Consider the following 25,091-nt stretch of genomic DNA (forward strand, 5'->3'; position numbering starts at 1 on the left):
GTGACGACATCCCGCCAGCAATAAGCCGCATATGCGCGGCAATTATCGCTTCATGGGATCAGGAATTGCACTGGAATGCCCGGCGTTTCCTTTTGTTTTGCTCCTTTTTTCTTCCCGCGTCAAGAGCTTTTCACATCCATTGATGCGGAAGCAATATTTTCCTAACCCGTGCCTCTAGCGAGGTTAACGGCGCTATTTTGACACGAAGGATTTCGTTACGCCGGAGTACACTATAGCTGATGTGAGCACTTTATTTGATGTCATCGATTCAACTCAACTCCGACAAAACTCCCAACCCCCCCTGTCTGTAGTGTATTAAATGCCCAGTATTACAAGCCAGAAATTGCAACACCAACAATTGCACCAAAGTCAACCCCACCAGTGACCCCATTCCTAATTGCTGTAAACTCGTACACGGTTATCATCATCCATTAACTCGGACTCGCCAACCTCTCTCCCTCTTTCTTTCCCTCCTCTCCTTTCATCTCTCACCACCACCTCTACTGAAACACAAACACAACCCCCGACCGATCCACCGAAACAGTCATCGTATACGGGCTCTCCAACAACGCAACATCCAGAATCGCATCAAGATGACTCCTCAAAAGCTGTTGCTGCTGCATCGAAATCACCGTACTCCTCGCCGCCTTGCTCTTCCCTTTAGTAGACCCCTTGCTGCTGCCACCACCACTCGATCCATCGCCAGCGGCAGCAGCGGCGGCGGCGCCATCCTTGCCCTTGCCCGACGAAGAATGCCTCGTCGCCCCCCTCTCCATGTTGAGGGTCGTGGACGCCGTGGTATGACTGGCAGTAAACGTCGGTCGCGCCTCGTCGGCCTGCAACCCACTGTAGATGACCGAGTTGTCGATGCGCGACAGGTCCCAGAACCGGAGCTTCTTGTCCGACCCGCCCGTGACGATGAACGCGTGCCGCACGTCCCGCGGGTCCTCGCCCAGCGACGTGCCTACCACCATGGCACGGACGCCGCGGTCGGCGCTTCCCGTGGTGGTTGACGAGGACAAAGTGGGCTCGATGCTCGTGGCGAACCGCCCCAGCATGCCCTCGCGCTTGTCGTCGTCCACCTCCCACGGCTCGTAACTCTTAGGCCCTTCCTTGTTGCCGCCGACTCTGTAAATCTCCCTGCACGACGTCTTCTCGAGATCCCACACCGTCACCTCTCCCAGGCCCGTGCCTCCCGCGACGCACACCCACCGCCCGCGGCCCTTGACTGGGTGTATGCACATCCTGTAAATCGGCCCTCCGCCGGGGATGCCCCAGGCTTTGAGCCTCATCTTGAACCGTAGATCCCACAGGTCCAGCACGCCGTGCGACGTCCCCAGACACAACCAGTTGCGCCTCCTATCCACGCAGAAACACGTAGGCGTTCCGTGATGCACGGGGTTCTCCAGCACGTAGAGCAGCGTCATGGTCCTCAGGTCGATGCCCAGGATCCTCGACCTGTTCGTAGCCAACACCATGACCGAGCTCGTCTCCACCTTGAAATGCTCCACCCAGACCGCGTACTCGCCCTCGGGCAGCTGGTACTCGCGCAGCAGCCTCAGCTTCGGGTACCGCAGCGCGTTGCTCGACGGCGCGGTGTCGACCTTGACCACATGCACGCTGCCGTCGCTGGCGCAGCTGATGAAGCAGTGCGTGTTCTCGATGAAGCACAGCGCGAGCACCCTCGAGCCGGCGGCGTGGCGGTGCGTTTGCCGCGACCTATGCGTGCTGTTGCGCTCCAACCGGGCCGTGTCCCAGACCTTGACGGCGCCGTCGTCGCTGCCCGTGATAAAGAAGACGTGATCCGGAGATGCCACCACCCTGTTGACTGCGCCATGGTGCTCGGAAAATGTCGCCACGAGCCGGCTGGCGGGTTTCCACGGTGCCTGGACCTGGCCATTAACTCTGCTCTTCTTCCTAGAGATCGGCTGGACTAGCGGCCCAAACTCCACAATATCGTGAGGATAGTTGTCGATGTACATGTTATCTAACATCTTTAGAATGCTGGGATCATTGCCCTGGTACGAGTGGTTCGCCTTGACCCTCGTCGCTGAGCTGGGGGCACTACTAAGCGTATCCGACGCGGGCCCTGGCCGATGCGTCGGAACCAGCGCAAACGGTCCTTCAACCCGTCCGAAGGCGTTAGCTTCGGTCGTAGAAGTTTCCGCGACGGTTTTGTTGCTATCCTTCCTGTCCAGAAGACTCAGCGCACTAGACTGGCTCCGGATGACCCTCCTTGATGCGTACGGTGCATCGCTAACCGACACGTCGTCATTATCGACAACAGGACTGCCGCTGAGCAGCTTTCCAGCCAGCAGAGGTATCCTCCGAGTGGAATCCCTCGAGTCCCTGCGTCCGGTCAGGCTGGCTGGAGGAGACATCGTCCGCCGATCCTGGGGGTGCGGCGACGCCGTGCTGCTGCCCGCCCGAGACTTGTGAGCGTTCAGCGCCGCCTTCTTCCGTTTCGCCACGGGATCGTCGATCGTCATGGACGCATCCAGCAGCGCATCCGCGATCGTGTATGGCACCCTTGAGTCTTCCGGCGACTGTATTTCAGGCACCTGTTGAAGCAATGGCTTCTCGTCAAAGAAGACCGTCTGCGGCGTAATTCCAAGGCTCTGTAGCGAAATAGCTTCGTTGTAGCTCACGGGCTCGCCATCAGCCGTGCTCCTTTGCTTGAGCTTGCTCAGCTTCCAAATAAACTCTCTCAGTGCCAAGAGCTTCACCTCGTCATCGGGCGCAAGTCCAAGGCTCCGGAGCTTAGAGAACCACTGCTCATCCTCCTCGTTCCGGGGGACCTTGCTCATACTCTGCGCGGTGAGGTCCTTGGCCGAACGCGTCGAGAGTGTGGTAAAGGCTAGGTTGCGCAGCTGCTGGAGCGGTCTCCAGAACATCCCCTTCTCCGTCTTCGCCGCCCACGTCAGAGCTTGATCAAATACAGACCTAGACAGTGGGCTCAGTAACGCGTCGAGCAAGTTCAGTTCGTCGTGAAATTGTGGGACTATGCCGGGTTTTAGATACGGCTTGACCATCGGCAACACGAGGCAGAGTATATCGGCAGGACTCAGATACTTGGTTGCAGCGGACAGGAACTCGGCCGCGGCCTCGCGAATCCAAAGGTTGGGGTGCATTGCGAATCGCCCGATGACATCCACAAGCGCCCAGATCTTAGCCCGTGACAGCAGTCCGAGACTGGCAAGCTGCGCTAGCGCATGGAGGTCCTCCTGGACGACAAACTCCTCCGTGTCAGTCAGCGCCTGCGTCATCAGCGGCAAGATGAAATTCTCCAAGCTACTCGTGCCCATCAATGTCGCAATGCCGACTATTGTCTCGAAGAAGGCGCACTTGAGCATCCAGTCGCGGTCGTTCAAGTATGTATTGAGGTGCGTGAGCAGAATATCGTTGGCGTCGGCAGGCTCAAAAAATAGGCATAGCTCCGGCACAGAAGTCAAGAAGGCTCTCCGGACGTAGATGTCCGTGTCCTCGACTAGAGCCTTGGTGTGTCTCTCAAAGAGCTCGAACAATTGCCTCTGGGCATTATCAAAGAGACTATCAAAGGTGACTTCCGTCTTAGCACCGGGTTCCACTTCTGGATCGGCTACCGTAAATGAGCCGCCACCCTTGAGCGACGCCGCCATTTCAAGAAACCGAGAGGCTGTAGTCGCTAGGCTCCCAATACAGGATGCATAAGTTGCGCGGACCAATGCGCTAGGCGGTGGCTTATTCGAGCTGGACGGAGGATACAGAGCGGACTGGAGCCGGGGGAGGACGTATTCGACAAAGACATGAGAGTTTATGGGTGTCACAACGCGCACCATCTGGAGAAGTTGCGTGATGCTCCGAATAGCCGATATCACAACGATGTCAGCCTTATCCGTTAGTAGAGAGACCAGGTAAGGTAGGACCCGATCTAGCTTCGCCTCGTCTGTTAACCTCTCTGCGAAGGCGAGCAACACATCACAAGCGCGTATCTTCGAAGCCGCACGCGCAGTGTTGCGTATCGAAGACACCACGAGGGTGACAAATATGAGAGTGCCGTCGTCCTCGGGAGGTTCAAGGGCAGCAGAAACGTAGTGCTCGTTGTTCGGTATGTTGAGCCTCACAGGGAAGTGGTCAAGGCCGAGCTTAGGCATGATGGGTGGATTCTGGGAGGTCCGCTTGTCGTCCTGGTAGCCGAGAAAGTAGGAGATCTTATCAAAGTCTAGAAAGACTCGGTCTATCCGTTCGTCGGGCTCGCCTAGGTTCTTGGAGGAGTTGGAGATGGGACTGTTTCCTGACGAAGGATCGGTGATGAGCCCCATGTACTGGTGAAGGAAGCTGTAAAAGTAGTCCGGGAACACCTTCTTCCTGAAGAATTCGAGATACTGCTCAGCAGAATACCGTCTCTCGGGATCAAGCTGGATCATATGCGATATCATCTCCCGCACATCCTTATCCGGTATCACGCTCAGCGCAGTGGCTGTGGGATCGTACTCGCCCCTTCGATACTTGTACAGTTGACTGAGCGTAAAGAACTCCGTCTCGAGGAACAGCTGGGCGATCACGCAGCCCGCGCTGAAGATATCCATCGCCCAGGTAAGCTTCGCCCCACCTGGGGTCGACTCCCCAGCGCCGACGAATCTCTCAGGCGCAATATAACACGTCCGCTTCCCCACGGTATCGAAATAGTAGGTGAAGTCCGCGGGGTTATCGTCAGGCAGAACCATCGGCTTGAAAGCCGATGAAAAGTCTGTGAGGTATAGCCAGTTCCACGACGTGACGAGGATGTTCTGCGCCTTGATGTCCCCATGGTAAATGTCCCTCGCATGACAATCGCGCAACGCACACAGCAGCTGAAACGCCAACCACTTTTTCTCGATATCTTCCAGGAACGGCCGCGTGCTTATCCGGTCGTAAAGCGAGCTGTACATGAACTGGCGCACCAGGTAACCATTCGTATCGGTTTCGATGATTCGCTGGAACGGGAGGGCGTTGGGGACTTCCGCGAGGGCCTTTCTCTGTTCTATCCGTCGAAGTTAGCTCCGTAAAGGGATGTCATGATGCCGCAGACCATTTACCTATTATCTCCCTCTTGTATTGTTCAAGCGGCATGGGTGTATATGGCTTAACCAATATCTTGACAAGCACAACCCCGTCGTGGTGCCGCGCCCTCACACTCTTCATAAACCTCGCATTACCGATACTCTTCTCGTATACAAGGTCACTAAGCTCCGGCACGTCGATGCTCGCCGAGCCCGCTGACGGGGTCGCCAGCGAAAAGCCCTGGCCCATCGTGTGCGGATTCTCTGTCTGTCCGTTCTTTGGAGAATGCGGTTGAGAAAGTGGAGGTCGACTGGGTATTGATTTGTTGAGTGGCCGTCTAGGCTGGGAGGAAACGCTTTATTTATACCTTCGAAGAAAAAGAAACTACCTGGGATCGGGGGTAGAATCGCGATCGAGAATCGTCATCTTCGGCAGTCTGGGAGGATTCGTGGGAGGATGTAGGCAGCGACTTGGCGAGGAAGCAAGGGTGGAAGGCGGTGGGGGAGTATCGTAGCAATGCGAAACGCGTTTTAGTATTGTACAAAGGAACCGATAAATCTAGAAATTCAGATCAGACTCCAAGAAAAGAAACTTGGGAGACCAAAGATAAAGCAAGAAGAAGCTCGAAAGATTGGTCGAGTCGGATGCGAGATGTAGTAGATGGAGTTGTCGTCAGAATTGAAGTGGACATTTGATCTGAGCATAAGCTGAGCCTGGGGCGGCGCGGGATCAACTGAAAGTGGGTCTGTCACAGAGGCTCTGCCAGCGCTGGGTTTATTGGCGGGCTGCCTTAGCTAGCAGCTCAGAAGCTCCAAGTCCTTGTAGATTTGAGCAGAGGACCCTCAACCTCAACTATCCACAACCCATCTGCCTTCTTTCTGTTGTACTAGAATTTGAGATCACCAGCCTTACATCATCAACAGCATTGCTGACTACACAAAACATCATTGATCTTGTGATATTTGACATTTAGCATGCTTGATTCATATCTCCGTCCGAAACTATAGTCAATAGTTTCCAAGTCACTGAGGTTGTGGTATTCACATGCAGAAAGATAGGTTCTCTGGACATCAGCCTCATCAAATGACAAATGACTTATTGTTTCACCTTGGAATCACCATCACTACGACTTCGGAAAGCAACCGATTTAAGCAATAGCACTCGATTCCAGGAATAGTACTAGCTACACTGCTACATCCAAACCTAGGCCGAGCAGGAAAAGAAGACAGAACAGGGACGAACCCAGTTCCGCCTTCGGCCTCTCAACTCAGCTAGAGCCCAGCCCAACCCTCTTCATCTTGGTCAGAGCCCCAAGAACACCTCGCCATCGTCTACCACCTCTGCTCTGACCATATGCCGAGGAACACCTCGATCCCTCTCCATAACCCCATCCTCTTCCAACAAATACAGATCCAACGATAAAAAAACAAAAGGAATGGAATTACATAGCAAGCGCCCTCCCAGCCGCAAATCAACAAACCTACCCCCCGGAATCCAGCACTAGATAAGGCAAGCAAAAAGGAATGCTACGATGCCAGATAACACAAAGGCCAAAGCTTAAGCCATAAAACTGGGTATATAAAACATAGAAGAGAAATGGAGGGCGCTATGCAAAGTTTGATGTGATATTAATCCCCTTGCAGTCCATTGAATCCCCACTAGCTGCGGGCGAGCTTTCTCACGACCCGGGCTCCATTCAAAGGATTAATGGGGAAACGCCTAGTTGAAAAGGAGTGCTGCGCCGCGAGTTCGTTGATAGGGAGGCATCCAGGGACCTGGGGAGAGGTGATTGGAAAATTAAAACGTCAGCTAGGACGCAAAACCATTAAGCGTATCGTCTGTCAAATGCAAAGGTTGCTTTTTGTCGTCTCTATGTGCAGAATGGCATATGTAGAGAAGAGAACAGAGAAAAGGAGCGAATCCGGCAGACAAAATTGAGCGAGAGAAATTATAGACAGTTTGAAGTGGTCAGGGTGGTTTGACACGATGGAACATGTCGAACCCATGGAAAAAGACGCGGAGGGATATATAGTCATCACCGGATTGCTTGGATTGGGGCGGAGAAATCTGGGCAAAACCGAAGGAGAAAAAGGACGAGGACCAAGAAATGCAAGGATGCCAGAAACTCCTGTATAAACCAAATGCTCCCGAACCAGTGGCTTCGTCATGAAGGTTGTTGTTTTAAAAGACGTGGACTCATAGGATAAAAGGGAAGGATATCAAATCAATCTCGTGGGGAAACCGATGGCGAATAGGCACCATTTCACGAGATGGCTGATATCGTCCGTTGATGGCTGCTTGATCCGGTTTCTGTGGAGCCCTCTCCCTCGATTGTCTTCCTCCAGTGCTCTGGCAAGCACACACACACCAGAGGGAACGCCTTGATCTCGCCGCTCACGGGCGGTGAGGTGTCGCGGCGGCCAGATGTGTTAGAGACGCCGCTGTCCCTCTGAGCCTGCCTCCTCGCCTCCCACTCATCGGCACGATCGTCGAGCATAATGCCCGTCGCCCAACCATCATCCCAAATACCCACCACCTTCAGCATATCACCCCGCTCTAGCGCAAACTCGTCAGCCGCGCGGGGTTGGTAAGCCCAGAGGACAGCCACCCGGTCACCGGGATGGATATCATCCTGCGAGTAGTAGTCTTTGAAGAACGGCAGCTGCTCAGATTGTTGACTAGCAAGACCTTGCGGCGACGACATGCCCCCTGCGCTAGTTGGTGATTGTGCCTCATCAAGAACCGAATTGCTCGATAGTGAGCCATTCCTCCTAATAGCTGCGGGAGGTGGTCGGAGAACGCCGGCCCCGGCCTCGATATCGGGGGTATCTCCATAATCATCCGAAGAGGAGTGGTTGTCGCCCCTTCTCTGCGATGACATACGCCCAGAAATGCCCCCAACGGCAGCGGCACCAGCGCCACTTGACAGGCGAGTGTGAGATGGAGAGTCCGCGGAATGACCCTCGAGAGCCGACATCCGAGCAATGCGGCCCCCTGGAAGCATCTCGTATCCTTGAGGCGCTGCAGCACTTTGGACCTTGGTTTCGGACATGGGAGGTCCTGATCGAGCAGGAGAGGGCTGATTGAAGATGCTTCCACCACTCTGGCTACCGTAACCCCTGCGCCTGCGGGCAAGCACGATGCACAGCCAAACAAGACCCGCAAGGAGGACGGCTCCCACAATAGCGCCGATTACAATACCGGCAATGGCACCACCAGAGAGACCACCGTCATCGTCGTCATCGGTGCCGGGAGTCGCACTGGCAGAGGGAACGGTGAAGGTCATGGTTGGCAGAATTGAAGGTAGCTCGACACCCGCGCATCGCTCCTCAACATTTGACGCGAAACAGCAGCCGTCAGTAGCATTAAGTCCGGTGGTTGCGCAATAAGCACAGAGACCGATTGTGCTGTCGGCGAAACCACAGTTATTCGGTTCGTTTGTGATACCTTGGATGCAGCGGGAAGGAGCCAGCGCATCATCCGGTAGAGAGCAAGTCGCAAAGTCGGCCCGGATAAGCTTCACGAGCTCCGGTCCAGGGTTGGAACACATGTTGGGGTCGGACGAAACAAACGCCTCGCTCTGGGCAAAGTCGGCCTGTCTCATCGTTAGTACAAGAGATCAGAAGAACCACCTCAGGATAAACGAACGCAAGTATCGGCGCAAACCGGGCGCGCGTTTTCATTGGCGACCCCACAGGCATTCTTCGACATTTGGATGATGGCACTGCAAATCGTCGTTTTCGTAAATCGCGCGTACATATCGTTCGCTTTCGAGAAGTCGACGGAGCCACAGCCGAACTGAGCTTGAAACCTGACCACAGATTGTCAGCGCCAACGCGGATAATGAAGGGTTAATCGAGCTGGAATCGACTCACTTCTCACTGATGTAGGTCGTTTTTATGTAAGAGTCCAATCTGGAGTCAAACGACTCCCTGTCCACAACAAACCTGAGGAACGAACTGCAAAAACCAATCGTCAGCATGTTGTTACCAATAGAAGAACCTGGCGGCCTTGGGATCTGTGCCCAACTTACAATGTCCCGACGATATTCGGATCTAGTGAGATGGACGCGTCTGGCCAGGCCGGGCACGACGTAGAATCTCGCAGTGATATGCATTGGGCCGAAACGGCGGGTGCAATCGAAAGCATCGACAGTAATAACGTCGAAGTTGACAACCCTTCGCGGGCTTTCACGGCTCCACCTCGCCTCCTCCTCTTCTCTCCTAGCCGTCCCCTCCTGGGGACATTTTGACTTCTCGTAGACATTATTTGAGGAATTAGGGGGTGATTGATGATTGACGCGTCGCTTCTGGTGTCCTTTCGAGGTTAAGGCCCTGAATGTCCTTTTTTTTTTTCGCGCCAGGACAGTTTTTGTGTCACCAATGGAATATTGACATAGACACACGAGTTCAAGACCATTCAGGAAAGAAAGATGTCGTCGTTGACCTGTCGGTAGCGGCGTGCAAGTAACCGGAACACGGCTCAACCCGGGTTTTCAATCTCGTCAATGGGATAGATTAAGCGACACGAAAGTGGAAAGAAAAGAATAGGCCGACGGAAGCGAAATGGCGAGCTCTCGAATAATTCCGGTCGGCGTTCGATGTAAAGAGCCTGGTGAGTTCGTCGCGCGCTCGTTGATCGAATAACGAAGTTCGAAGAATTAAAGGAAAGACTTGAGTTGGTCTGGTTGTAAGAATTAAAGGCCTCGGACCATCGTCTCTTCGGTCAATAGTATCGAGGAAGGTGTCGTCGTCAAGCGGGTTCGTCTGGTCTGATCGAGGAAGGCGAGCTTGTCGGAAGGGAGAGCCACTCTCGCCTTTGCCTGTCACTCCGGCGGTTGAAGGACCTAAACCACAGCTTTGTGCCAACACAAAGAATATTCCCAAACAAAGAGGTAAACACTTTCTCCTCTGCTCGAAAGAAGAACAAAGGAAACCGTCTTCACTCTCCGACTCTTTGCTTGACAGGAAACTCCCTTGAAGCGCGTACGAAGGGAGATTGGGGGAGAGATGGGGGAGGAGAGTACGGAACCAGGAAGGATATGAGTGGCGCTAGTAGGGGAAGTGAGGGTATTATTATTATTAAAGGAGGAGGGAAAGAGCATGGGAGGGTAAGGTGGGATTGCGAGGGTATTTTGGGGAAGGCGCCCCCTCAGGATATGGCCGGGTTATAGGGTTATACTTGTCAACCAGTCACTAGTCTGGAAGAGGCCTGCGTATGTACAGCTTTTTGGGCACACAACTTAGGCTGCACAACATCAATTCGAAAGCACAAGTAGTGTACAAGAATAGACTACAGGATATTGGCGAGAGAGGCGGGAACGGGAAGAAGAAGAAGAAGAAGAGCAAGAATGCGTGGAAGTACGAAGGAATAATCGAGGTGAGGAAACCAGAGCAAAGTCTGTGGGAACTGCAAGGGAAAGTGCTAAGATGAGAGGACGATGGATGGTGACTGCTGTCCTTGGCAAAGTACTTCGTACCCGGACCGACATCAAGCTGCATTCTCTCCTATACTTCGTAATGCTTGGTGTCCTGCACCTGTCGCCAGAGATCAACACAGAGAGATAGCGTACATCGTGCACGAAGTAGTGTACACCACCACGCACGAGGTACTCCACTCCACATTCGGTTGCTTTGATGCCCTGACATCCCAGCAGTCGAAATTGCCCAAGAACCAAAAAGGAACGAATCGACAGTTTACGACTCCGCCCTCTGACGCATGGTACCTGGGAAGGAGCCCGGCGCGACATCCCCAATGGCAGCAGGTCTAGCTACATGCCAGTGTATCACTACCGCCTCTCTTGAGTCCTTCCTTCCAATGCGGCCAAAGAGATGACGCTCAGACATTCTCATGTACGTCGTATCAAAGTACCCTGCCTATGACCCATCGGTGCAGATAGTACGAAGTACGGGGTGACATGGGCTTGAAATGAAATTTGATGTCGACCAGCACCGGATCCCTGAAGTCCGCAAAGTACCTCTACTTCGTACTTGTCGAGAGCCGCGGGAGATGGCTTAATCGGGAAAGGCAATCGACTTGTTTAATTTTGGAGTGTGGAAGTTGACAGGGATCCGGTGCATGGCCCCCTGGTTAAAGATCAAGGTACGAAGGTACAAGTCAGAGCTTCATTTTTCCGTCTCTTCCACTTTCCCTTCCCCCCCATCAAGGCCCTGCTGTTGCGTCAATGTCAACACTCTGAGGAGGGAAGCTAATGTGCGTCGTACCACGTCGGCATAAGACTGATTGTTTATTCCGATATGCAAAGTCGCAAGCCATGGGCCATCGGGACTGTTGTCGTGATGGGGGAGTCTCAATTGAGTTAAATCAATGAAGAGGTGAAGAACTGCGCTACATCAGGAACGAAGTTAGAGTTAGCTTTTTTTTAAGGTCATGGGGTCGAGGGCTTCCAACATCCCACGTGTCGATAGAGAGAGCTCTCCGAGACCAAGACTCGCTCAATCCTCCACTCAGAGTCAGAAAGCGGATAAGGATTTCACTTCAGGAACGGGAAAATAATGTAAGACAACGCGTCCTTTGGTTTTCCTCAATATCACAAATCATCCCGCCCTTCGACTCTTACTCGGCCTTCGTAAGTTGAAGGTGTTACCTGTGTCCTTTTCAATGGCAAGTCGCCGTCAGTGGTAGAGGTCGTCGCTGTATCCGACCTCCACCACCGAGTGAGCCATGGACCATGGTACACCTACACCTGTCTTTACGACACCACAGGTTGCAAAAGATGGTGTGCTCTCTTTTTACCCATTTTTGCCTGAGCGCATCTCTGCCGCGCTTCCTGCGCTTCGGCGCTTCGTCGATATTTTCGATTCGTTCTCTTTGCTAGTCTGAGCTGTGCGTTGCCAGTTGCAATTTTGACGATCTATAAAAAGATATTCTTGAGGTCAGAAGACTCCGAAAGAGGAGTCTTCAATCCTGCAATCAGTAATTTGTGAGGTGCCGTTGAGACACACGAACATGTACCGACGCGATGGTACTTAAAATAAGATCATTCGAGCTCTCGACGGTTGTTGGGAAAAAGACTGCAAAAAGAAGTGGAGTGAGAAAACCCTAAACCTGCAGTTTCCAACTCTTCACTTCTTAACCCCATCATCTTATCTTGTGCCATTCGCTTTGCTATTTCGGTAATATTGATATTATCTTTCGTCTGTTCCTGGCAAATCCTTCAAGTTGAGTGTGAAACCTTACCCCCTGTTGTCGATGAAGCGGCAGAAGCAAAGTGGCATTGCACTTGTCCGGGTGCCTCAAACATCGAGACACAGTTTCCAATGCCTGCTACGTGATCGAATTTAAAGATTCACTTGGACTTTGGATGGTGTGCTTGAAAATGTTTAGAAACGAAACGTCATGTCTCTAGTCCATGTGTTTTGACTTCCATTCACATTCCAGCGCCTGGAGACCCATCACGACCCAAGCAACCTCGTTGTGGCTTACCGCACTATTTCCAATAGTGGCATGAAGCAATATGATGTACTTCGTACTTTCTGTTGCTGAGGCAGTCTTCTAGTTTTGAACATGGGAGCCCTGTTCACTTGAACGATCGATATCACATCGGGAAGCCGTTTAATATCCCAAAAGATTTGTCTCGCCTCCTTATGCATCCATGTGTGTATAACTTGATTTCTCGGATTATTATAATGCTCATTTTACCGCATCCATAGTGCACAAGTTTATGGTTAAAGCAAACCAGAAGACTTGTCCACACCTTCTGCCAGTTCTCCACCTCCGACCCATGTCTTGTCTTACCCTCCGTGTCGGGGAAAAAGTATTGTTCGAAAACCGGTCGAGGCGGCTTAAAACAAATTCCAACCAGAACCAAGTATTAGACATATCCTTGCCCAGGCGCTGAGCGAAATGTCACAGGCTTCTGAGGTTGACGAAAACCCGTTGATCTGCTCATCTCCATCCGTGTGCCTTTGTTCTCCCAGTCGGCTTTTTTAATTCTTGCCCCTTTTCGCTTAATGTCACTCCGACAGTATCCAAACCCATATTACCGGGGACGACAACCAGATGACGACGGTTTTCTTTCTCGTTGCTTTGTATACTTTAGAGTGAAAGACGTACGAAGTATATTACGGAGTACGAGATCGGGAAGGGAATCTGACCATTTTTTGAAGGTCTTAGAACGGGCAGTACTTTTGCATGGTTTCTCGAGCGATGGTAACTCCTGTCGCAACATACCACCGATATCGCTGGCGACAATGATGTTCAACGAATGTTAATGTTAAAAGTTCTTCATGGCTGAGAGAACCAGGACAGCCTTGACAGGGCATCGCAATCGGGTCAATCCCAGACGGCCAACAGAAGGGGCGAATACAGTGCCTGGCATGCCTGACGCGTCCCAAAACACGGTCAACACGGTCGGAAGGGAAGGGACAATGATATCCTCCTCCTTCGAAAGTCCAGTGAAGGGCCTTCCCAGCAACGGTCTCATATCGAGCTGAAGTGACGTCCTGATTGGCTCGTTTAGACTGCCTTTCATTCCAGTGACCTTCTATTCCTTGCATGCGAAGTATTACAGGCTGCCCGCGACAACGCCAATGGTTCGGGGAAGAGGGAACAGAACACGGGCAACTCAGACAGGCAGGGATCTGGGGTTTGCGGGTGAAATCCCTGGCACGAGGCTCAGGGGAGAGCTGAGCGAATAGGAGAACGAATGGTCCTGGATTTGTGGGCTTCGAACAAGGATTTTGATTCTCGTAATCGAGGTTGGATGTTGCGATTAGCACCACCAGAATTTTCAAATCTGATCCCATGATTCCGATCGCGTTTTTGTCTCGGTTACTTGGGCTCGCGACGGAGGCCTGATTAAGTTGCGGCGCGGAGCAACTGGGGAGCGGCGCAAGCGGGGGCCTAAGACGGGGCTCTATGTCCTGCGGCAGCCTTCCTCTCGACCGCCAGACATCAATTTAATGCCTTGACCGAGAGGAGTCCCGCAACTTCCGGTGATTCCCGGAGGTGATGATGCCTGTAAGCGAGGATCTCGCCTGTCCATACTGCCAGGCCATGAAGTACATAGTCACCAATACTGCACGCCATTGATGTGTTTCTTCAGAGACCGTACTGCAGCTAGTTGCAGCACAGATAGACTGCTCAAAAGCACGACCCCAATTACCATCGGCAAAGCAAGCCGGGACGGCACATCCATCAATCCTTTTAATCCGAATCGCATCAAAGAACCTAGAATTTCATCGACGATGACCAAAGGCCCGGCCAAAGATCCCGCAGAGAGCAAGGACCGAACAGGTCTGCAATATAATTAAGCGCTGACATCAAGCCTGCCCACCTTAGGCCCTACTAAAACGGTCGACAACCCTCCTCTACGATTGCACAATAGAGCCAGATTCGGCATTCTAGTAGATGCCGTTCCGTGTTTGGTATGGTTTATTTTAGAAACAGCCGCTTCCTCTGTCGAACACCCCCTTCCACCTCCACGGCTTTGCCCACGCTGCCACGCATCACCTGCATCCAGATATATTCACTACACTCCATCCCGTTCACCTGGCCATCGCAAACCTGCAACTCTCATTTGGCACTCCCAAAGTAGGCCATTCTCTGCTTCCTGCCCCCCCACCCTTCTTTCCTTTTCTACCTTTCTGGCCTACCTTGAGAGTATTTTTGGTTCAGTTTCCAGGGTTTTTCCTGCGTTCTACTTTAACCCTCTTTTTCCCGTTGGGTGTTCGCTGCAGGTTAAGCGCCCACGAGTGACGAATCTTTAAGCAGGGCCTTGACACATTGATGCGGGCACGCTGCAGCATCTGCAACCAAACCTGCATACTCAACCGTCTCTCCGAACCACATCGAGCTCTCCCTGCGGTGGATTACGTTGGAATAAAAATCGAAAGGCTGGGAGAAGAGGGTGGGGGAAAAGGGCCATATGAAGCTTTCTATTCTTGGGCTGTTCTCGGAAAGGAAGCCTTGAACCGCATCGTGCTTGAGCGAGGCGAGTCGGCATCTGGATGACACATTGGTGCGCAATGATATCCGTGCGTTTGCAGGCGATGTCATAGGGTTTGCTTCATTCTTTTTACATTTTTCCCCCACCTCCTCTGGAATGAAGGCTCGCTTTTTGGGAGACGCTTGACGGCTCCGTGATGCCATCGACCCGTCCGGCTCAGTCCGACACTTCAATGTTGGTTACCCCTCCATCAACCCCTCAGACGATGACCCCTCCAACCTGCGGTGGACGCATGGCCGAGATAACCGCTCAATTGAAATGCCACCGGATCTAGCAGATTCGCATGCCTGGCATAAACACATTGATGTTGACACTGCGCCTGACCTGCACCTGCACCTGCACGCTTTTCGAGTCCGCCAAGCGAGGAGTGGCTCGAGGCAGTTGACAGCGGCGCAAGATTCTTACATGTCAAGTCATCCCCGGCCGCTATGGGCGTAGTCTGCTCTGTGAAAATGTGGCGAGAGAGTTCAGACCCTTTTCTTGTTTCGGTGTATTCTTAGCCTCTCTACCCCCACAAGAACCAATTCGAGCTTCCAGAGATGTGGGAAGTAGAAAAGCTAGTACGAGTTCGGAGTTTCTCTACCAAGTGGCTTGTTGGGACCCCGCAATTAACATCCATACATGAACGTTGAAAAGACAAACTTGACTTTTTTAACTTTTTTTTTTGTCCAGAATTCCAAGATGGCAATAGTCTAAATAAACGTTTTGGTTTTGCCTCTCTCGGTTCAAAGTACCGGTACTTTCTTGTCTTCCCGTCTCAGTTCCTCACAAACAACCTCGCCAAGTTGAGGCAGGACGTCGATCCTTGGCTCGTCTTGGGGAGCACCCAGTATAGGCTTATTGTTGGGGAGAAATGCATAGCAGGTTGACTCTAGCCCAGCGCATTAAAAGGGAAGGGGGGGAAAAAAAGTGAGAAAGGGCATCCCTCTTCAAGCACTAGTGTAAACCGTCTCGGCACCGCCCCCGGATCATATCTGCTATGCGATATGATCGACTCCGGGTTAAGATCTCCAAGAAGCAGAGAGGAAGAGGAAGTATCACTAGCGAGGTAGTCACCCACATTCTCAAGATTATGCCGTCCGCTGATAACTATGAGAAGAGGGGGGGCATGTGCATAACGCGTCGTTTGATGCCGTATCACGCAGTTGCTGTAGTGTACCAAATGTCATCGAAGATGGTGTCCAACGGCCCCTTGCTGGAATGCGGGGAGAAAGCCAGTATGGCTGATCTTGACGGGATGCGCATGTTTGGTAGCTTTCGTGCTTTGATGCGTTTTGTAAATACTTCGTAAGACTTGCAGGTCTTGATTTCGATACCCCCCCCCCCCCCCCCCCCTTTTCTCCAAAAGAGATCTTGGTCCTTTTGGGCGGGAAATGCTGTGGCTTCCAGGTTTTTCTCTTTTACGGACCCGTGATCATAGTGATCTTAGACGAGCCAGCGGAAAGAACTCCCGAGTTGAGGGTTTTCAGAGCTGGATTTAACCTGGCGATCTGTAGATGTCACGTGCCTCGATACCAGATCTCAGACTGGCAAGAGCCACCGAGAGAAGGTTCCTCTATCAAAATCATCAAAATCTCATGGTGGGGATGTTGTAGCTCTCCGTTACCATGCAGGTAGGAACGAGCGCATTCGCCTCATCCTGCACACTCTCTATTCAAAAGGGTCCCAGGGCTGCGAAACCAACTCTCGAGTAAACAGAAAGAAAGAGGGAAAAAAAAAAATTTAACTGTAAACGCGGGACGGGGATCGACGGCCTGCGGACCCAGCACAGCGCTGATCTCACACTTGCCAAACCGAATCCCGCTGCGCTTTGATACGATCCCCGATTTATTCTCTTCTTTTTTACCATCCCCAGGATTAACTTAGTCTGTGATGTTGAGGCGGGCCTCAATTCTTTTTCTCCAAGAAGCACAGTTCCGCAGTGCTTGAGTGAGGATGTTACTTCGTAGTCGACTTGGTTAGGATGGCAGTCATGATCGTCTCTGCAAGTGCACAGAGCTCGAGGGTTCTCCGTCTGGCATGGTGGTATTCAGAGACCCTACATGGTCTCAAACCAAGATTTAAACACATCTCGCGGCTGCTCGATATGTTTGAGTTGCAGGTCAGGTCGATAGTCCCCAAGGCCGCTCAAGGCCGGCCGCCCTGGCATTGCAGCCGTCATGTAAGTGCAGACACGGAAGACCGTTACGTCTTCTGTACATCTCCTTGTCTGCGTTGTTGGCCATAGTATATAGCACTTACGCGGAACTTCCCTTCGAAGAGGACCATGACCTCGCTCGTTTTGTTAACGCGTAGATGTCTCGGATATCTTTGAGTCCTTCTCCGTATAACTCGATGGCAATAGAATCGTCAGGGCCTGTGGTTTGACGACATGCACAACATCGAACACATCACCATCCGATATAGGGAGTGATCGATTTTCTTTTCTCCTTCTTCGACTTATATAGTCTTTGACACCAGTCTCAACATCTGACGTGGTATTCTCAGTCCTTGTCTCTCTTTTATCTTCCGACACAACCGTCGTAGATCTACCTCTCCACACTCGGATGGCACTTAGTCTTATCCGTCCTCGGGTTTGCCGCGTACCCCTGTAGAAGTAGTGTCTCGATTTCTTTCCTTTCTCTGAAACATTCATTCTTTGCTTTGGATCTGGGCCACTCTTCAAAAAAAAGAAAGAAAAAAAATCTAGATGGAACAGAATAGAGAAGTGGACAGGGACATGGGTGGTTTGACACATCACAAGACACGCTCTTCCCCCACACCTTTCACCTACGACTCCAAGTCTTGCTTCGTCTCGGGCTTTCTTTCTCTCCCGCCCCACTGAATCCCCGCCCACCCGCCTGCTTGTGAAACAGAAACCTCGGAGAACCATGGTGGATTTTGTCTAGATGTGGCTTTTTCTCCGAGAGGCAGGAGCGGGGGCGTCGTTCGTGAGCTTAATGCTAGTCCGGGATCCTGGGCAGCTCGAGACGACTTGCAACGCTTATACCGAGCGTCGTTCAGATTTTGCCTTTATACTCGCCGTATTTCTGTTATAATTACGCGTCCCATACACTTCCCTTATCCTATATCAACCTAGAAATAAAATCTGAAATGCATCCTGCCGGCAGTCTCCAGCAAGAACGGCGCCCAGGGTAGCGCAGAGCGCGGACAAATATCTCCGTGTATCAAGTTGGTCGACGCATCCTCGCTCCGAATCCCCCCAGTAAGGAGGGGAAAGAAAAATTGGATTCTTCTCATTCACTACCTATCTCAAGTTTTACTTTTAGTTCTCTCCTTTGTTCTTTTCTTCACTGGGAAAACACCACGGCTCAAAGAGTGAGACCCAGAAAGTCTTGTCGTTTCCTGATCAGCGAGGCAGACCCAAAGAAGAGTGTTGATTGACCCTCGGCACCAGTGAGCTCCCTTCACGGCTCCGGCGCATCAGAGGGCATTGCGGAAACGGAAACGAACACGGCAGAGACAGATCCCGAGGGCTTTTCCCATAGGAAAATATTAACCAAAAGCAGACCCAGGAAACAAAAAAAAAGAGAATATCTCTACCAAGCCCAACTAGAAATCGGGCATTCTCACTAAACCTTTGATTTTCCTACTGTGCCACGGGACTCACTTCGACGGCTCCGAGGGCGGCGGAAACACGACAAGGTATTCACGGGTCGTTTTGCGGTCCTATTTTGGAACGGGTGAAGAATTTATCTGGATGGAAGACAAAACATTGATCCTCGATTTCTTAGCTTTGCGTTTCAACCTCAGGGCATTCAGAGCGAAAGACTGGTGGATCCCAGGTTGACCAGAACCGGAGACTCTGGGCCTGGTGTCGGCGCTGTGCCTTGGTTAGCAATGTTTCTTGATTTTCCTATGATTCTTGATCCTATCTTACTTGGCCAGTGCCTGACGTGAGAGCCATGGCGAAGATGAGGAAATCCGGGGAAAGAGGCGGAGACGGAAACCTGGATTTCAGTCAGCGTTGGGACGGCTAAAGGCTGTGTGATCCGAGGATTGGCTTGGATGAGCATCTCGATGCAACGCCATATATGGGCGGAAGGTAAAAGTCATAGAGAAATTGCACGAGTCTTTCTACTATCGCGGCATAGCTCTCACCCAAGACTGTTGTTGCATCGCGTACTAGATCTGGGAGCTGTCCCTTGATATCACAGAGCATGAAAGGAGCAAAAAGTAAGGGATGTAGAAGGGTTAATGCCCTAGCATAGAACATTGAAGTGCCGTTAGTAGTATACGCTGAACGTCAGGTAGGCTCTCAACTCCGGAGGTGCTGGGAAAGAGCATTATCACAACATCCTCACCAGCATAGTTGGAATTGCCTTGTTGGGCACACCTCACCTCTTCGCAGGCCACAGTGAGAAGACCAAGGATAAGTATATAGTCAAGCACCTTGACTAGCGAACGATATGTCCGGATGTGTAATGCCTCCACCTCAGACGAATGGACCTGGCATTGGCTTATAAATGGAGAGTTGTCCAAGACATCACTTCCGACAATCCGACTTATAACATTCGGAACTGCGCCGCCTTGACATACCGAGGCGGGGAAAGGCTTGTCCTTTTTTTCCCCGCGAGGGGCTGCTTGGATAACTGAAGATGATGTATGCGTCACGACGGCAGCCAAAGCTCTACGTGGCAGACGCTTATATAGTCGATCCTAGGGAACCGGGCCAAGAACCCTCGCAAGGCGGCTACGAGCCGAACGAGCCCAGGCACCCTGTTCCCTTCGCGACCAGTGGCCTTCAACTACACTGGTTATTTCTATTCTCGTCGATATGTCTTCGATATGGCAAATCTTACTTCGTCTGGTGCTTCAGATGAGTTCACGCCTCGTATCCTACTAACACATGCGGCCAGAGTTCCTCAGCCGTGAGCGCGAACTTTGGATCCCAGAAGGGAGAAATATATTTCTTCTTAGCTGTCCCCGACTCAACTTCTCAAGTATGTCCGTAAATCAAACTATCAAACACCCTACTACCATTAGAAAGAAGAAAGGTCTATAAACGTCTCAAAAAGCGAGATCCCGAATAAAATTTCCGTTTTGTCAAAAAGCCAAATCCCAGAGTCTCCAATATCTTAATTTCCTGAGAAAAAAAAAAAAAAAAAGATAGCCGGAATTATCGACATCGGCACTAGGTACATTTGAAAAGGATGGATATGTATGAACAAGTGGAGATGATGGCGATGGCATGAAATGACCCCAGACGCCAGATATGTACTGTTTTTCCATAGGTATCGAAACGAAGGTAATCCTGCCAGCGATGAGAAGAATAAAATGAAATGAATATGTGTAAAGGGGAGAAAAAGGCTACGTGCTTGCTTTTCGTCACTGGTCCTCCTCGCGTGGCTCCTCTCGTCGCTGCCAATCCTGCTGAACCCCCAAGGACCTCAGCCTCTGGGACAAAAGCCCTTCCTCGCCGGGGCTCCCGGGGCCACCGGCGGCGAAAGCGTTCCCACCGTACCCGACGTCGCCTTTACTCAGTTTCTCGTACCGACCAATCTCCCATCGCGCGGCGACTTCCCTATCTCTCTGGTGAGCGGTGGCGCTAGGAGACTGCACGCCCGTGCCCGTGGTGTCGGTGCTTTCGCTAGCCCCGCTGTCTAGCCTATCCCTCGAGGGGAAACGGAACGCGGTAGGATGGTCGGCAGGCACGGGTGAGTCGTCTCCCGCCGCCGCAAAACCCATAAACGGCGATGAGAAACCACCGCCGCCCGACGCAACCCTGGCTGGCGGTCTCGAAAACGAGGCGTGATGATCGTCAGCGTGGCTACTAAATATGGGCGGCGCAAAACTGTAGGGATACCCCGCGCTCCTCCTCCTGAAAGCCTTCTCGGCCGCCAACATGGCCGCGGACCTGCTGGTCGACGCCGTGACGGGCGGATGCATGACGCGGATGGGTTTGTAAGGCGAGAACCGGGGCTCGGGCCACGTCGTCTCGTTGCGCAGCTTGACCTTTCCGTCGGGGACGCGATTAGCGAAGACGAGGCGGATGTTCTTGTAGAGGTAGAAACGACCCTTGGAGGGGGAGCAGATGTGCAGGTGGACGAGGTAGCGGAGGACGGGCCGCTCGTCGGCGGCGGTGGTGGCGGTTTCTTGCGGTAACCCGTCGATGATGGGGCCGGCGGAGTAGCTTCTCTGGCGAATAAATGTTTTCGTGCCGGGTTCCATGCCCGATAGATCGTAGGGGACCAGATAGAGTTTTACGGCCGTCTTGTTCTGGTTCTTGATGACGATTTGAATTCGGCCTTTTTCCGGTATCCGGTAGCTACCGCCCGGAGGGACCTTGGGAGAACCAGACCTGCGCCGTCTCGGAGCCGCTGTTCGTCGTGGCTCCGCGTCACCCATCACGCCCACGCCCACGCCCACACCCACACCGGATACCGAGTCATCTACATCCATGTCCTCCTCGGGTGGCTTCCGATCGGCATATCTATTCTGCATCTTCCGCTTGGACCTCAACTCGTCCTCCTGATTCGCGAGCCCGTTTTCGAGGTCAATCTGGCCGACGTACGGGCTCGGACCGTCCTCGAATCCGGGTCGTCCAGGCACGCTATTATTACCATAACTGTAATAGACGGCGGGGAACGGCAGCGTCACATGAGGTGGACATCTCAAACTCGCCTTACACTTCCCTAATCCCAAAACTCCAATCTGGGCCAGGAACTCGATGGGCTTGGACGGAGTGGTTGACATGCGACCGCGCAGAATGCTCTCCTCGTAGGAGCCCACCATGGACGCATGTTGTAGGGGCGAAGTATCGGAGGTGAACGATGGCCTTCTAGAGCGGAGAAGAGCCGGCGTGCCCGGGAAGCTGGGTGCGAGGTTAATGCTGGGTGTCGAGGTGAGAGACCTCCGCGGTTGGTGAGCTTGGTAGGGAAAGGAGGCTTCACGGCGCAAGGATGGGATACTCTGGGGTGTGGAGGCTTCTGAGCGCGGTAAGACGAAGGGCTGCGGGGAGGGAGTAGGGTAGAGGGAATGGCGTCTACGAGCGGGAGACGGCGAAGCAATGTTGATGCCATTCATCGGGAGAGAGATGTCCAAGTCTTCGTTAATCTCAGACTGAACCAGAGGGCTCGTTGGCGGCTTGTACACAAAGCTATTGGAAAACGAAGAGGATAGTGACGAAGGAACTGACTTGAATTCGTCCCTTGTTGAGAACGGGCTTTGCTGCTGGGGAAAGGCAAAAGGAGCGAACGGCCTTGGGGGCGAAGTTGCTACCCAAGTATGCAGAGGGCGCGGGGATTGAACGACGCCATGATGGCCTTGAGCTAACCGGGCCTCGTCAAGGTGGCGCAGGGACCTGGTTTGCCCATGCTCGTTCTCGGTGAAGTCTCCAGAATGTAGGGCTGACCTTGGACGTTCAATACTCAAGCCCTCCTGTAACCTCTGGTCGTCCTTGCCACCGCCTATCGCGTCCTTTATCTTCTCCGGTGTGATTTGAGCAGCTGGTAAAAGAGTTGCCGCTGGGTCGGGTGTGGTCCTGGGACCGTCCGTAACCGGTCCGGAGGGGCGCCCACGGAGAATAGACTCGATCGGAGGCGGAGAGTTGGAAAGAAGCGGTGAGTACGAAGAGTAGGAAGACGCATCTTGTAGGTCGACATGTCGATTGAACCAAGCCGTGCTCTCGCCCCCCCTAAACTTCTCAAGGAGCTCAGCCTTATCCGGGCGCGGTTGGTCCGCCAGCTCAGGAGTGGCGGGCCTCGGACTGTCTGGAATAGGACCCTCACAAAGTTCGGTGCGAATGCTTTCCTCGGACAGCCGCCTATGGTGGTGATGATTGTGGGCAATCTCTACAGGGCGACGGTCGGGCTCGAGCTTCTTGGCGGGCTTGGTCGGAGCTAAAACCTGTTTGCTCTGAAGGCGATCGACACGAGCGGCGGTCTCGTCGACCAGACCGTCATGGTCGAAATCATCCTCAATAATCGGCATGATGGGCGTACGAAGACAAATTCAAGTGACTTTTTCTCTCTCCCAAACCACAGCAAGCAGGCAGGGCTGCAGCGTGGTTCAAGAGACTGTAGTGTCACAGGTAAAGGTGGGGAGACGTCAGGTTGCAAGCAATCATGATCTCTGCAGATGTAGTCGAGCTTCTTCTCTTTTCGGGATTCGGAGCAAGGGCTAGATTGAATTTGTTTGGCAGTGAAGTTTATACTATCTGAGACGGATTCCCCAGGCAAACAATTTTGGAGCCGTTCTTTTTGGTTGGAAAAATTAGAATTTTTTTCTGCTCTTTGGTTTTGGGTTTTTTTAAGGATGAGATAATTGAGAGTTGAATCTTGCAAAGCAGCACAGCTGGAAAGGAGAATGAGAGGTGCCTCGGGAGGGACGTCATAAGGACCCGCCTCGGACTTATAAGTGAGTCGACGGTGACTCTGATTATCTGGAAGAGTGGGCGAGAGTGGGCGACTGCAGATTGGAAGGCTGCTAATACCAGATTGGACTGCCGTTGAGGGGCCGGTTTCGCTTTAGGCCCAGCGAACGACAGGGTTTAGGGTGGGATCGATGGGTCTGGCCCATTTGGTCGGATCGGCGATTTCTGGAAGGGATGGATCGGGTGGAAATGGAGAATGGAAAATGAAACAAAGGCTGGACGGGAGAAGCTGGACGAAGTAAACTGCGGCACAGAAACATGAATCTGGCCGGATCGAAGCAGCTACATTTGATTTCTTTTGTCAAGAGATGGGAATATTCATGAGGAATACAGGCGGGAAGGAGCTGGGTGGAGCTGGGTAAAGCTGGGCAGGTGAGACCGATCCAGCCACTATTTCCATGTGTACTCATAATACATCCTACAATTGTATAGGACTCAAACTTCGGAGACGCTCCTGCCTCGTAAATTGGTTCAGTATACTTCGTACTTTGCGGAAGTCCCATCCAAACGGTACAGTCACAGTCACAGTCACAGGCACTAGTTACCAAATCTAGAGGTCCCTGGTCTTCACTCTACAGAGGTACTGATGTGAGGTACAATTGTAAGTCCGAGCTATTGATCAATTCCAAGTCATGATCCGTCGGATGTACGAAGTATGGACCCTCGATCTTTCCAAGACCCTCAACGCTGCACTATGTACATTGTACTTCATAGTGCCGGCTTATTCACAATGATCGTCTTCTGACCTCGGAAGTCTCACGAGACCATCGAACACCCCCAATCTGCCAGCCAGCGTGAACAGTGAAGTGTACAGGCGGGGTAGGAGATTACCCATTACCCATTGATCAAATACGTTGTATTATTGATGGTAAGGAGATTTGAGACATGCCCTCGAGACATCCGAGAAATGTCAATTACATAGACTTAAGCGCTGTTCACTCCTCAAATGTCCATCCAGAGATCGATCAATTGATATTACACGTATCATTGATACGCACTTGCTTGTACAATACAGCCAGCCCCCTGCAGAGGCGGAAGAACCCTTAACCTTCATTGTCCGATCTTCCTACCCACACTTACAGGTACTGAGTACTCAAATGCGGTAGTGTCAGCATCTCTGCCTCACTTTCCAACAGATGAGATGAGCGATGACGAGATAGGATGTGTGGCATGGCATCAACTTAGTCCAGACGCTAACACTGCAGCGTCGAGGGAAAACCGAGAATCGTGGTCGTCGGGCATCGTTTTTCACTTATCGTGCACTTTTGTTAGCCTGGGCAGACGTGTATAATCTACAACACATCAATGATGATGAAGGAGCTGCATCCTGCATGTTGCATGGCCGGTGTGCATTTGTCACCTTTTCACATGGACGAACATCGAAGTAGATATCAAATTGGGTGTCCGCTTGCAGTTGCAGCGATATCAAAACCCCACTGGCTTGGATTGAGGGCAAGGTTAGACTGGCATTGAGAAAGCTCAATGCTCGCTGTCATATTTGGCAGAATTTTGACGAGCATTATCTAGCTCCCCGTTGATGCCTAGTTAATCCGACAGCTCCTGGATCCATTTCTGTGCCCGTCCCGTCCAGCTTGTGTGTCGAGCCTGATGAGTAGTCATCGTTTGGAGTTACCACACTCAGCAAGCAAGCTGGGTCAATCCATCCCAACTGACCCAATATACATTAGTTGGCGGAAACGCATTTGAATTGAAAGCGATGAAGGT

General features: G+C 52.2%; 2 protein-coding genes and 1 pseudogene across 2 annotated transcripts; all 3 read right to left on the bottom strand.

Annotated features, from left to right (window-relative positions):
- Nucleotides 1-500: 500 nt before the first annotated feature.
- On the bottom strand, nucleotides 501-5,271 carry SAPIO_CDS7093 (uncharacterized protein; the record flags this gene model as incomplete). The annotated part of the gene is made up of 2 exons (XM_016789021.1): nucleotides 501-5,002; nucleotides 5,058-5,271. The coding sequence occupies 2 exons, from the start codon at nucleotides 5,269-5,271 to the stop codon at nucleotides 501-503; spliced, it is 4,716 nt and encodes a 1,571-aa protein (XP_016640848.1).
- A 2,014-nt stretch (nucleotides 5,272-7,285) lies between these two features.
- SAPIO_CDS7094 (uncharacterized protein) lies at nucleotides 7,286-9,139 on the bottom strand (the record flags this gene model as incomplete). Its single annotated transcript, XM_016789022.1, has 3 exons — nucleotides 7,286-8,617; nucleotides 8,970-8,981; nucleotides 9,056-9,139. 3 exons carry the CDS (start codon nucleotides 9,137-9,139, stop codon nucleotides 7,286-7,288), a joined length of 1,428 nt encoding a protein of 475 aa, XP_016640849.1.
- An 11,181-nt stretch (nucleotides 9,140-20,320) lies between these two features.
- On the bottom strand, nucleotides 20,321-22,924 carry SAPIO_CDS7095 (annotated as a pseudogene; the record flags this gene model as incomplete).
- Between the last annotated feature and the right edge of the window lie 2,167 nt (nucleotides 22,925-25,091).

The sequence above is a fragment of the Scedosporium apiospermum genome (assembly GCF_000732125.1).
Source record: "Scedosporium apiospermum strain IHEM 14462 chromosome Unknown SEQ_SAPIO_0110, whole genome shotgun sequence".
Lineage (NCBI taxonomy): Eukaryota > Fungi > Ascomycota > Sordariomycetes > Microascales > Microascaceae > Scedosporium > Scedosporium apiospermum.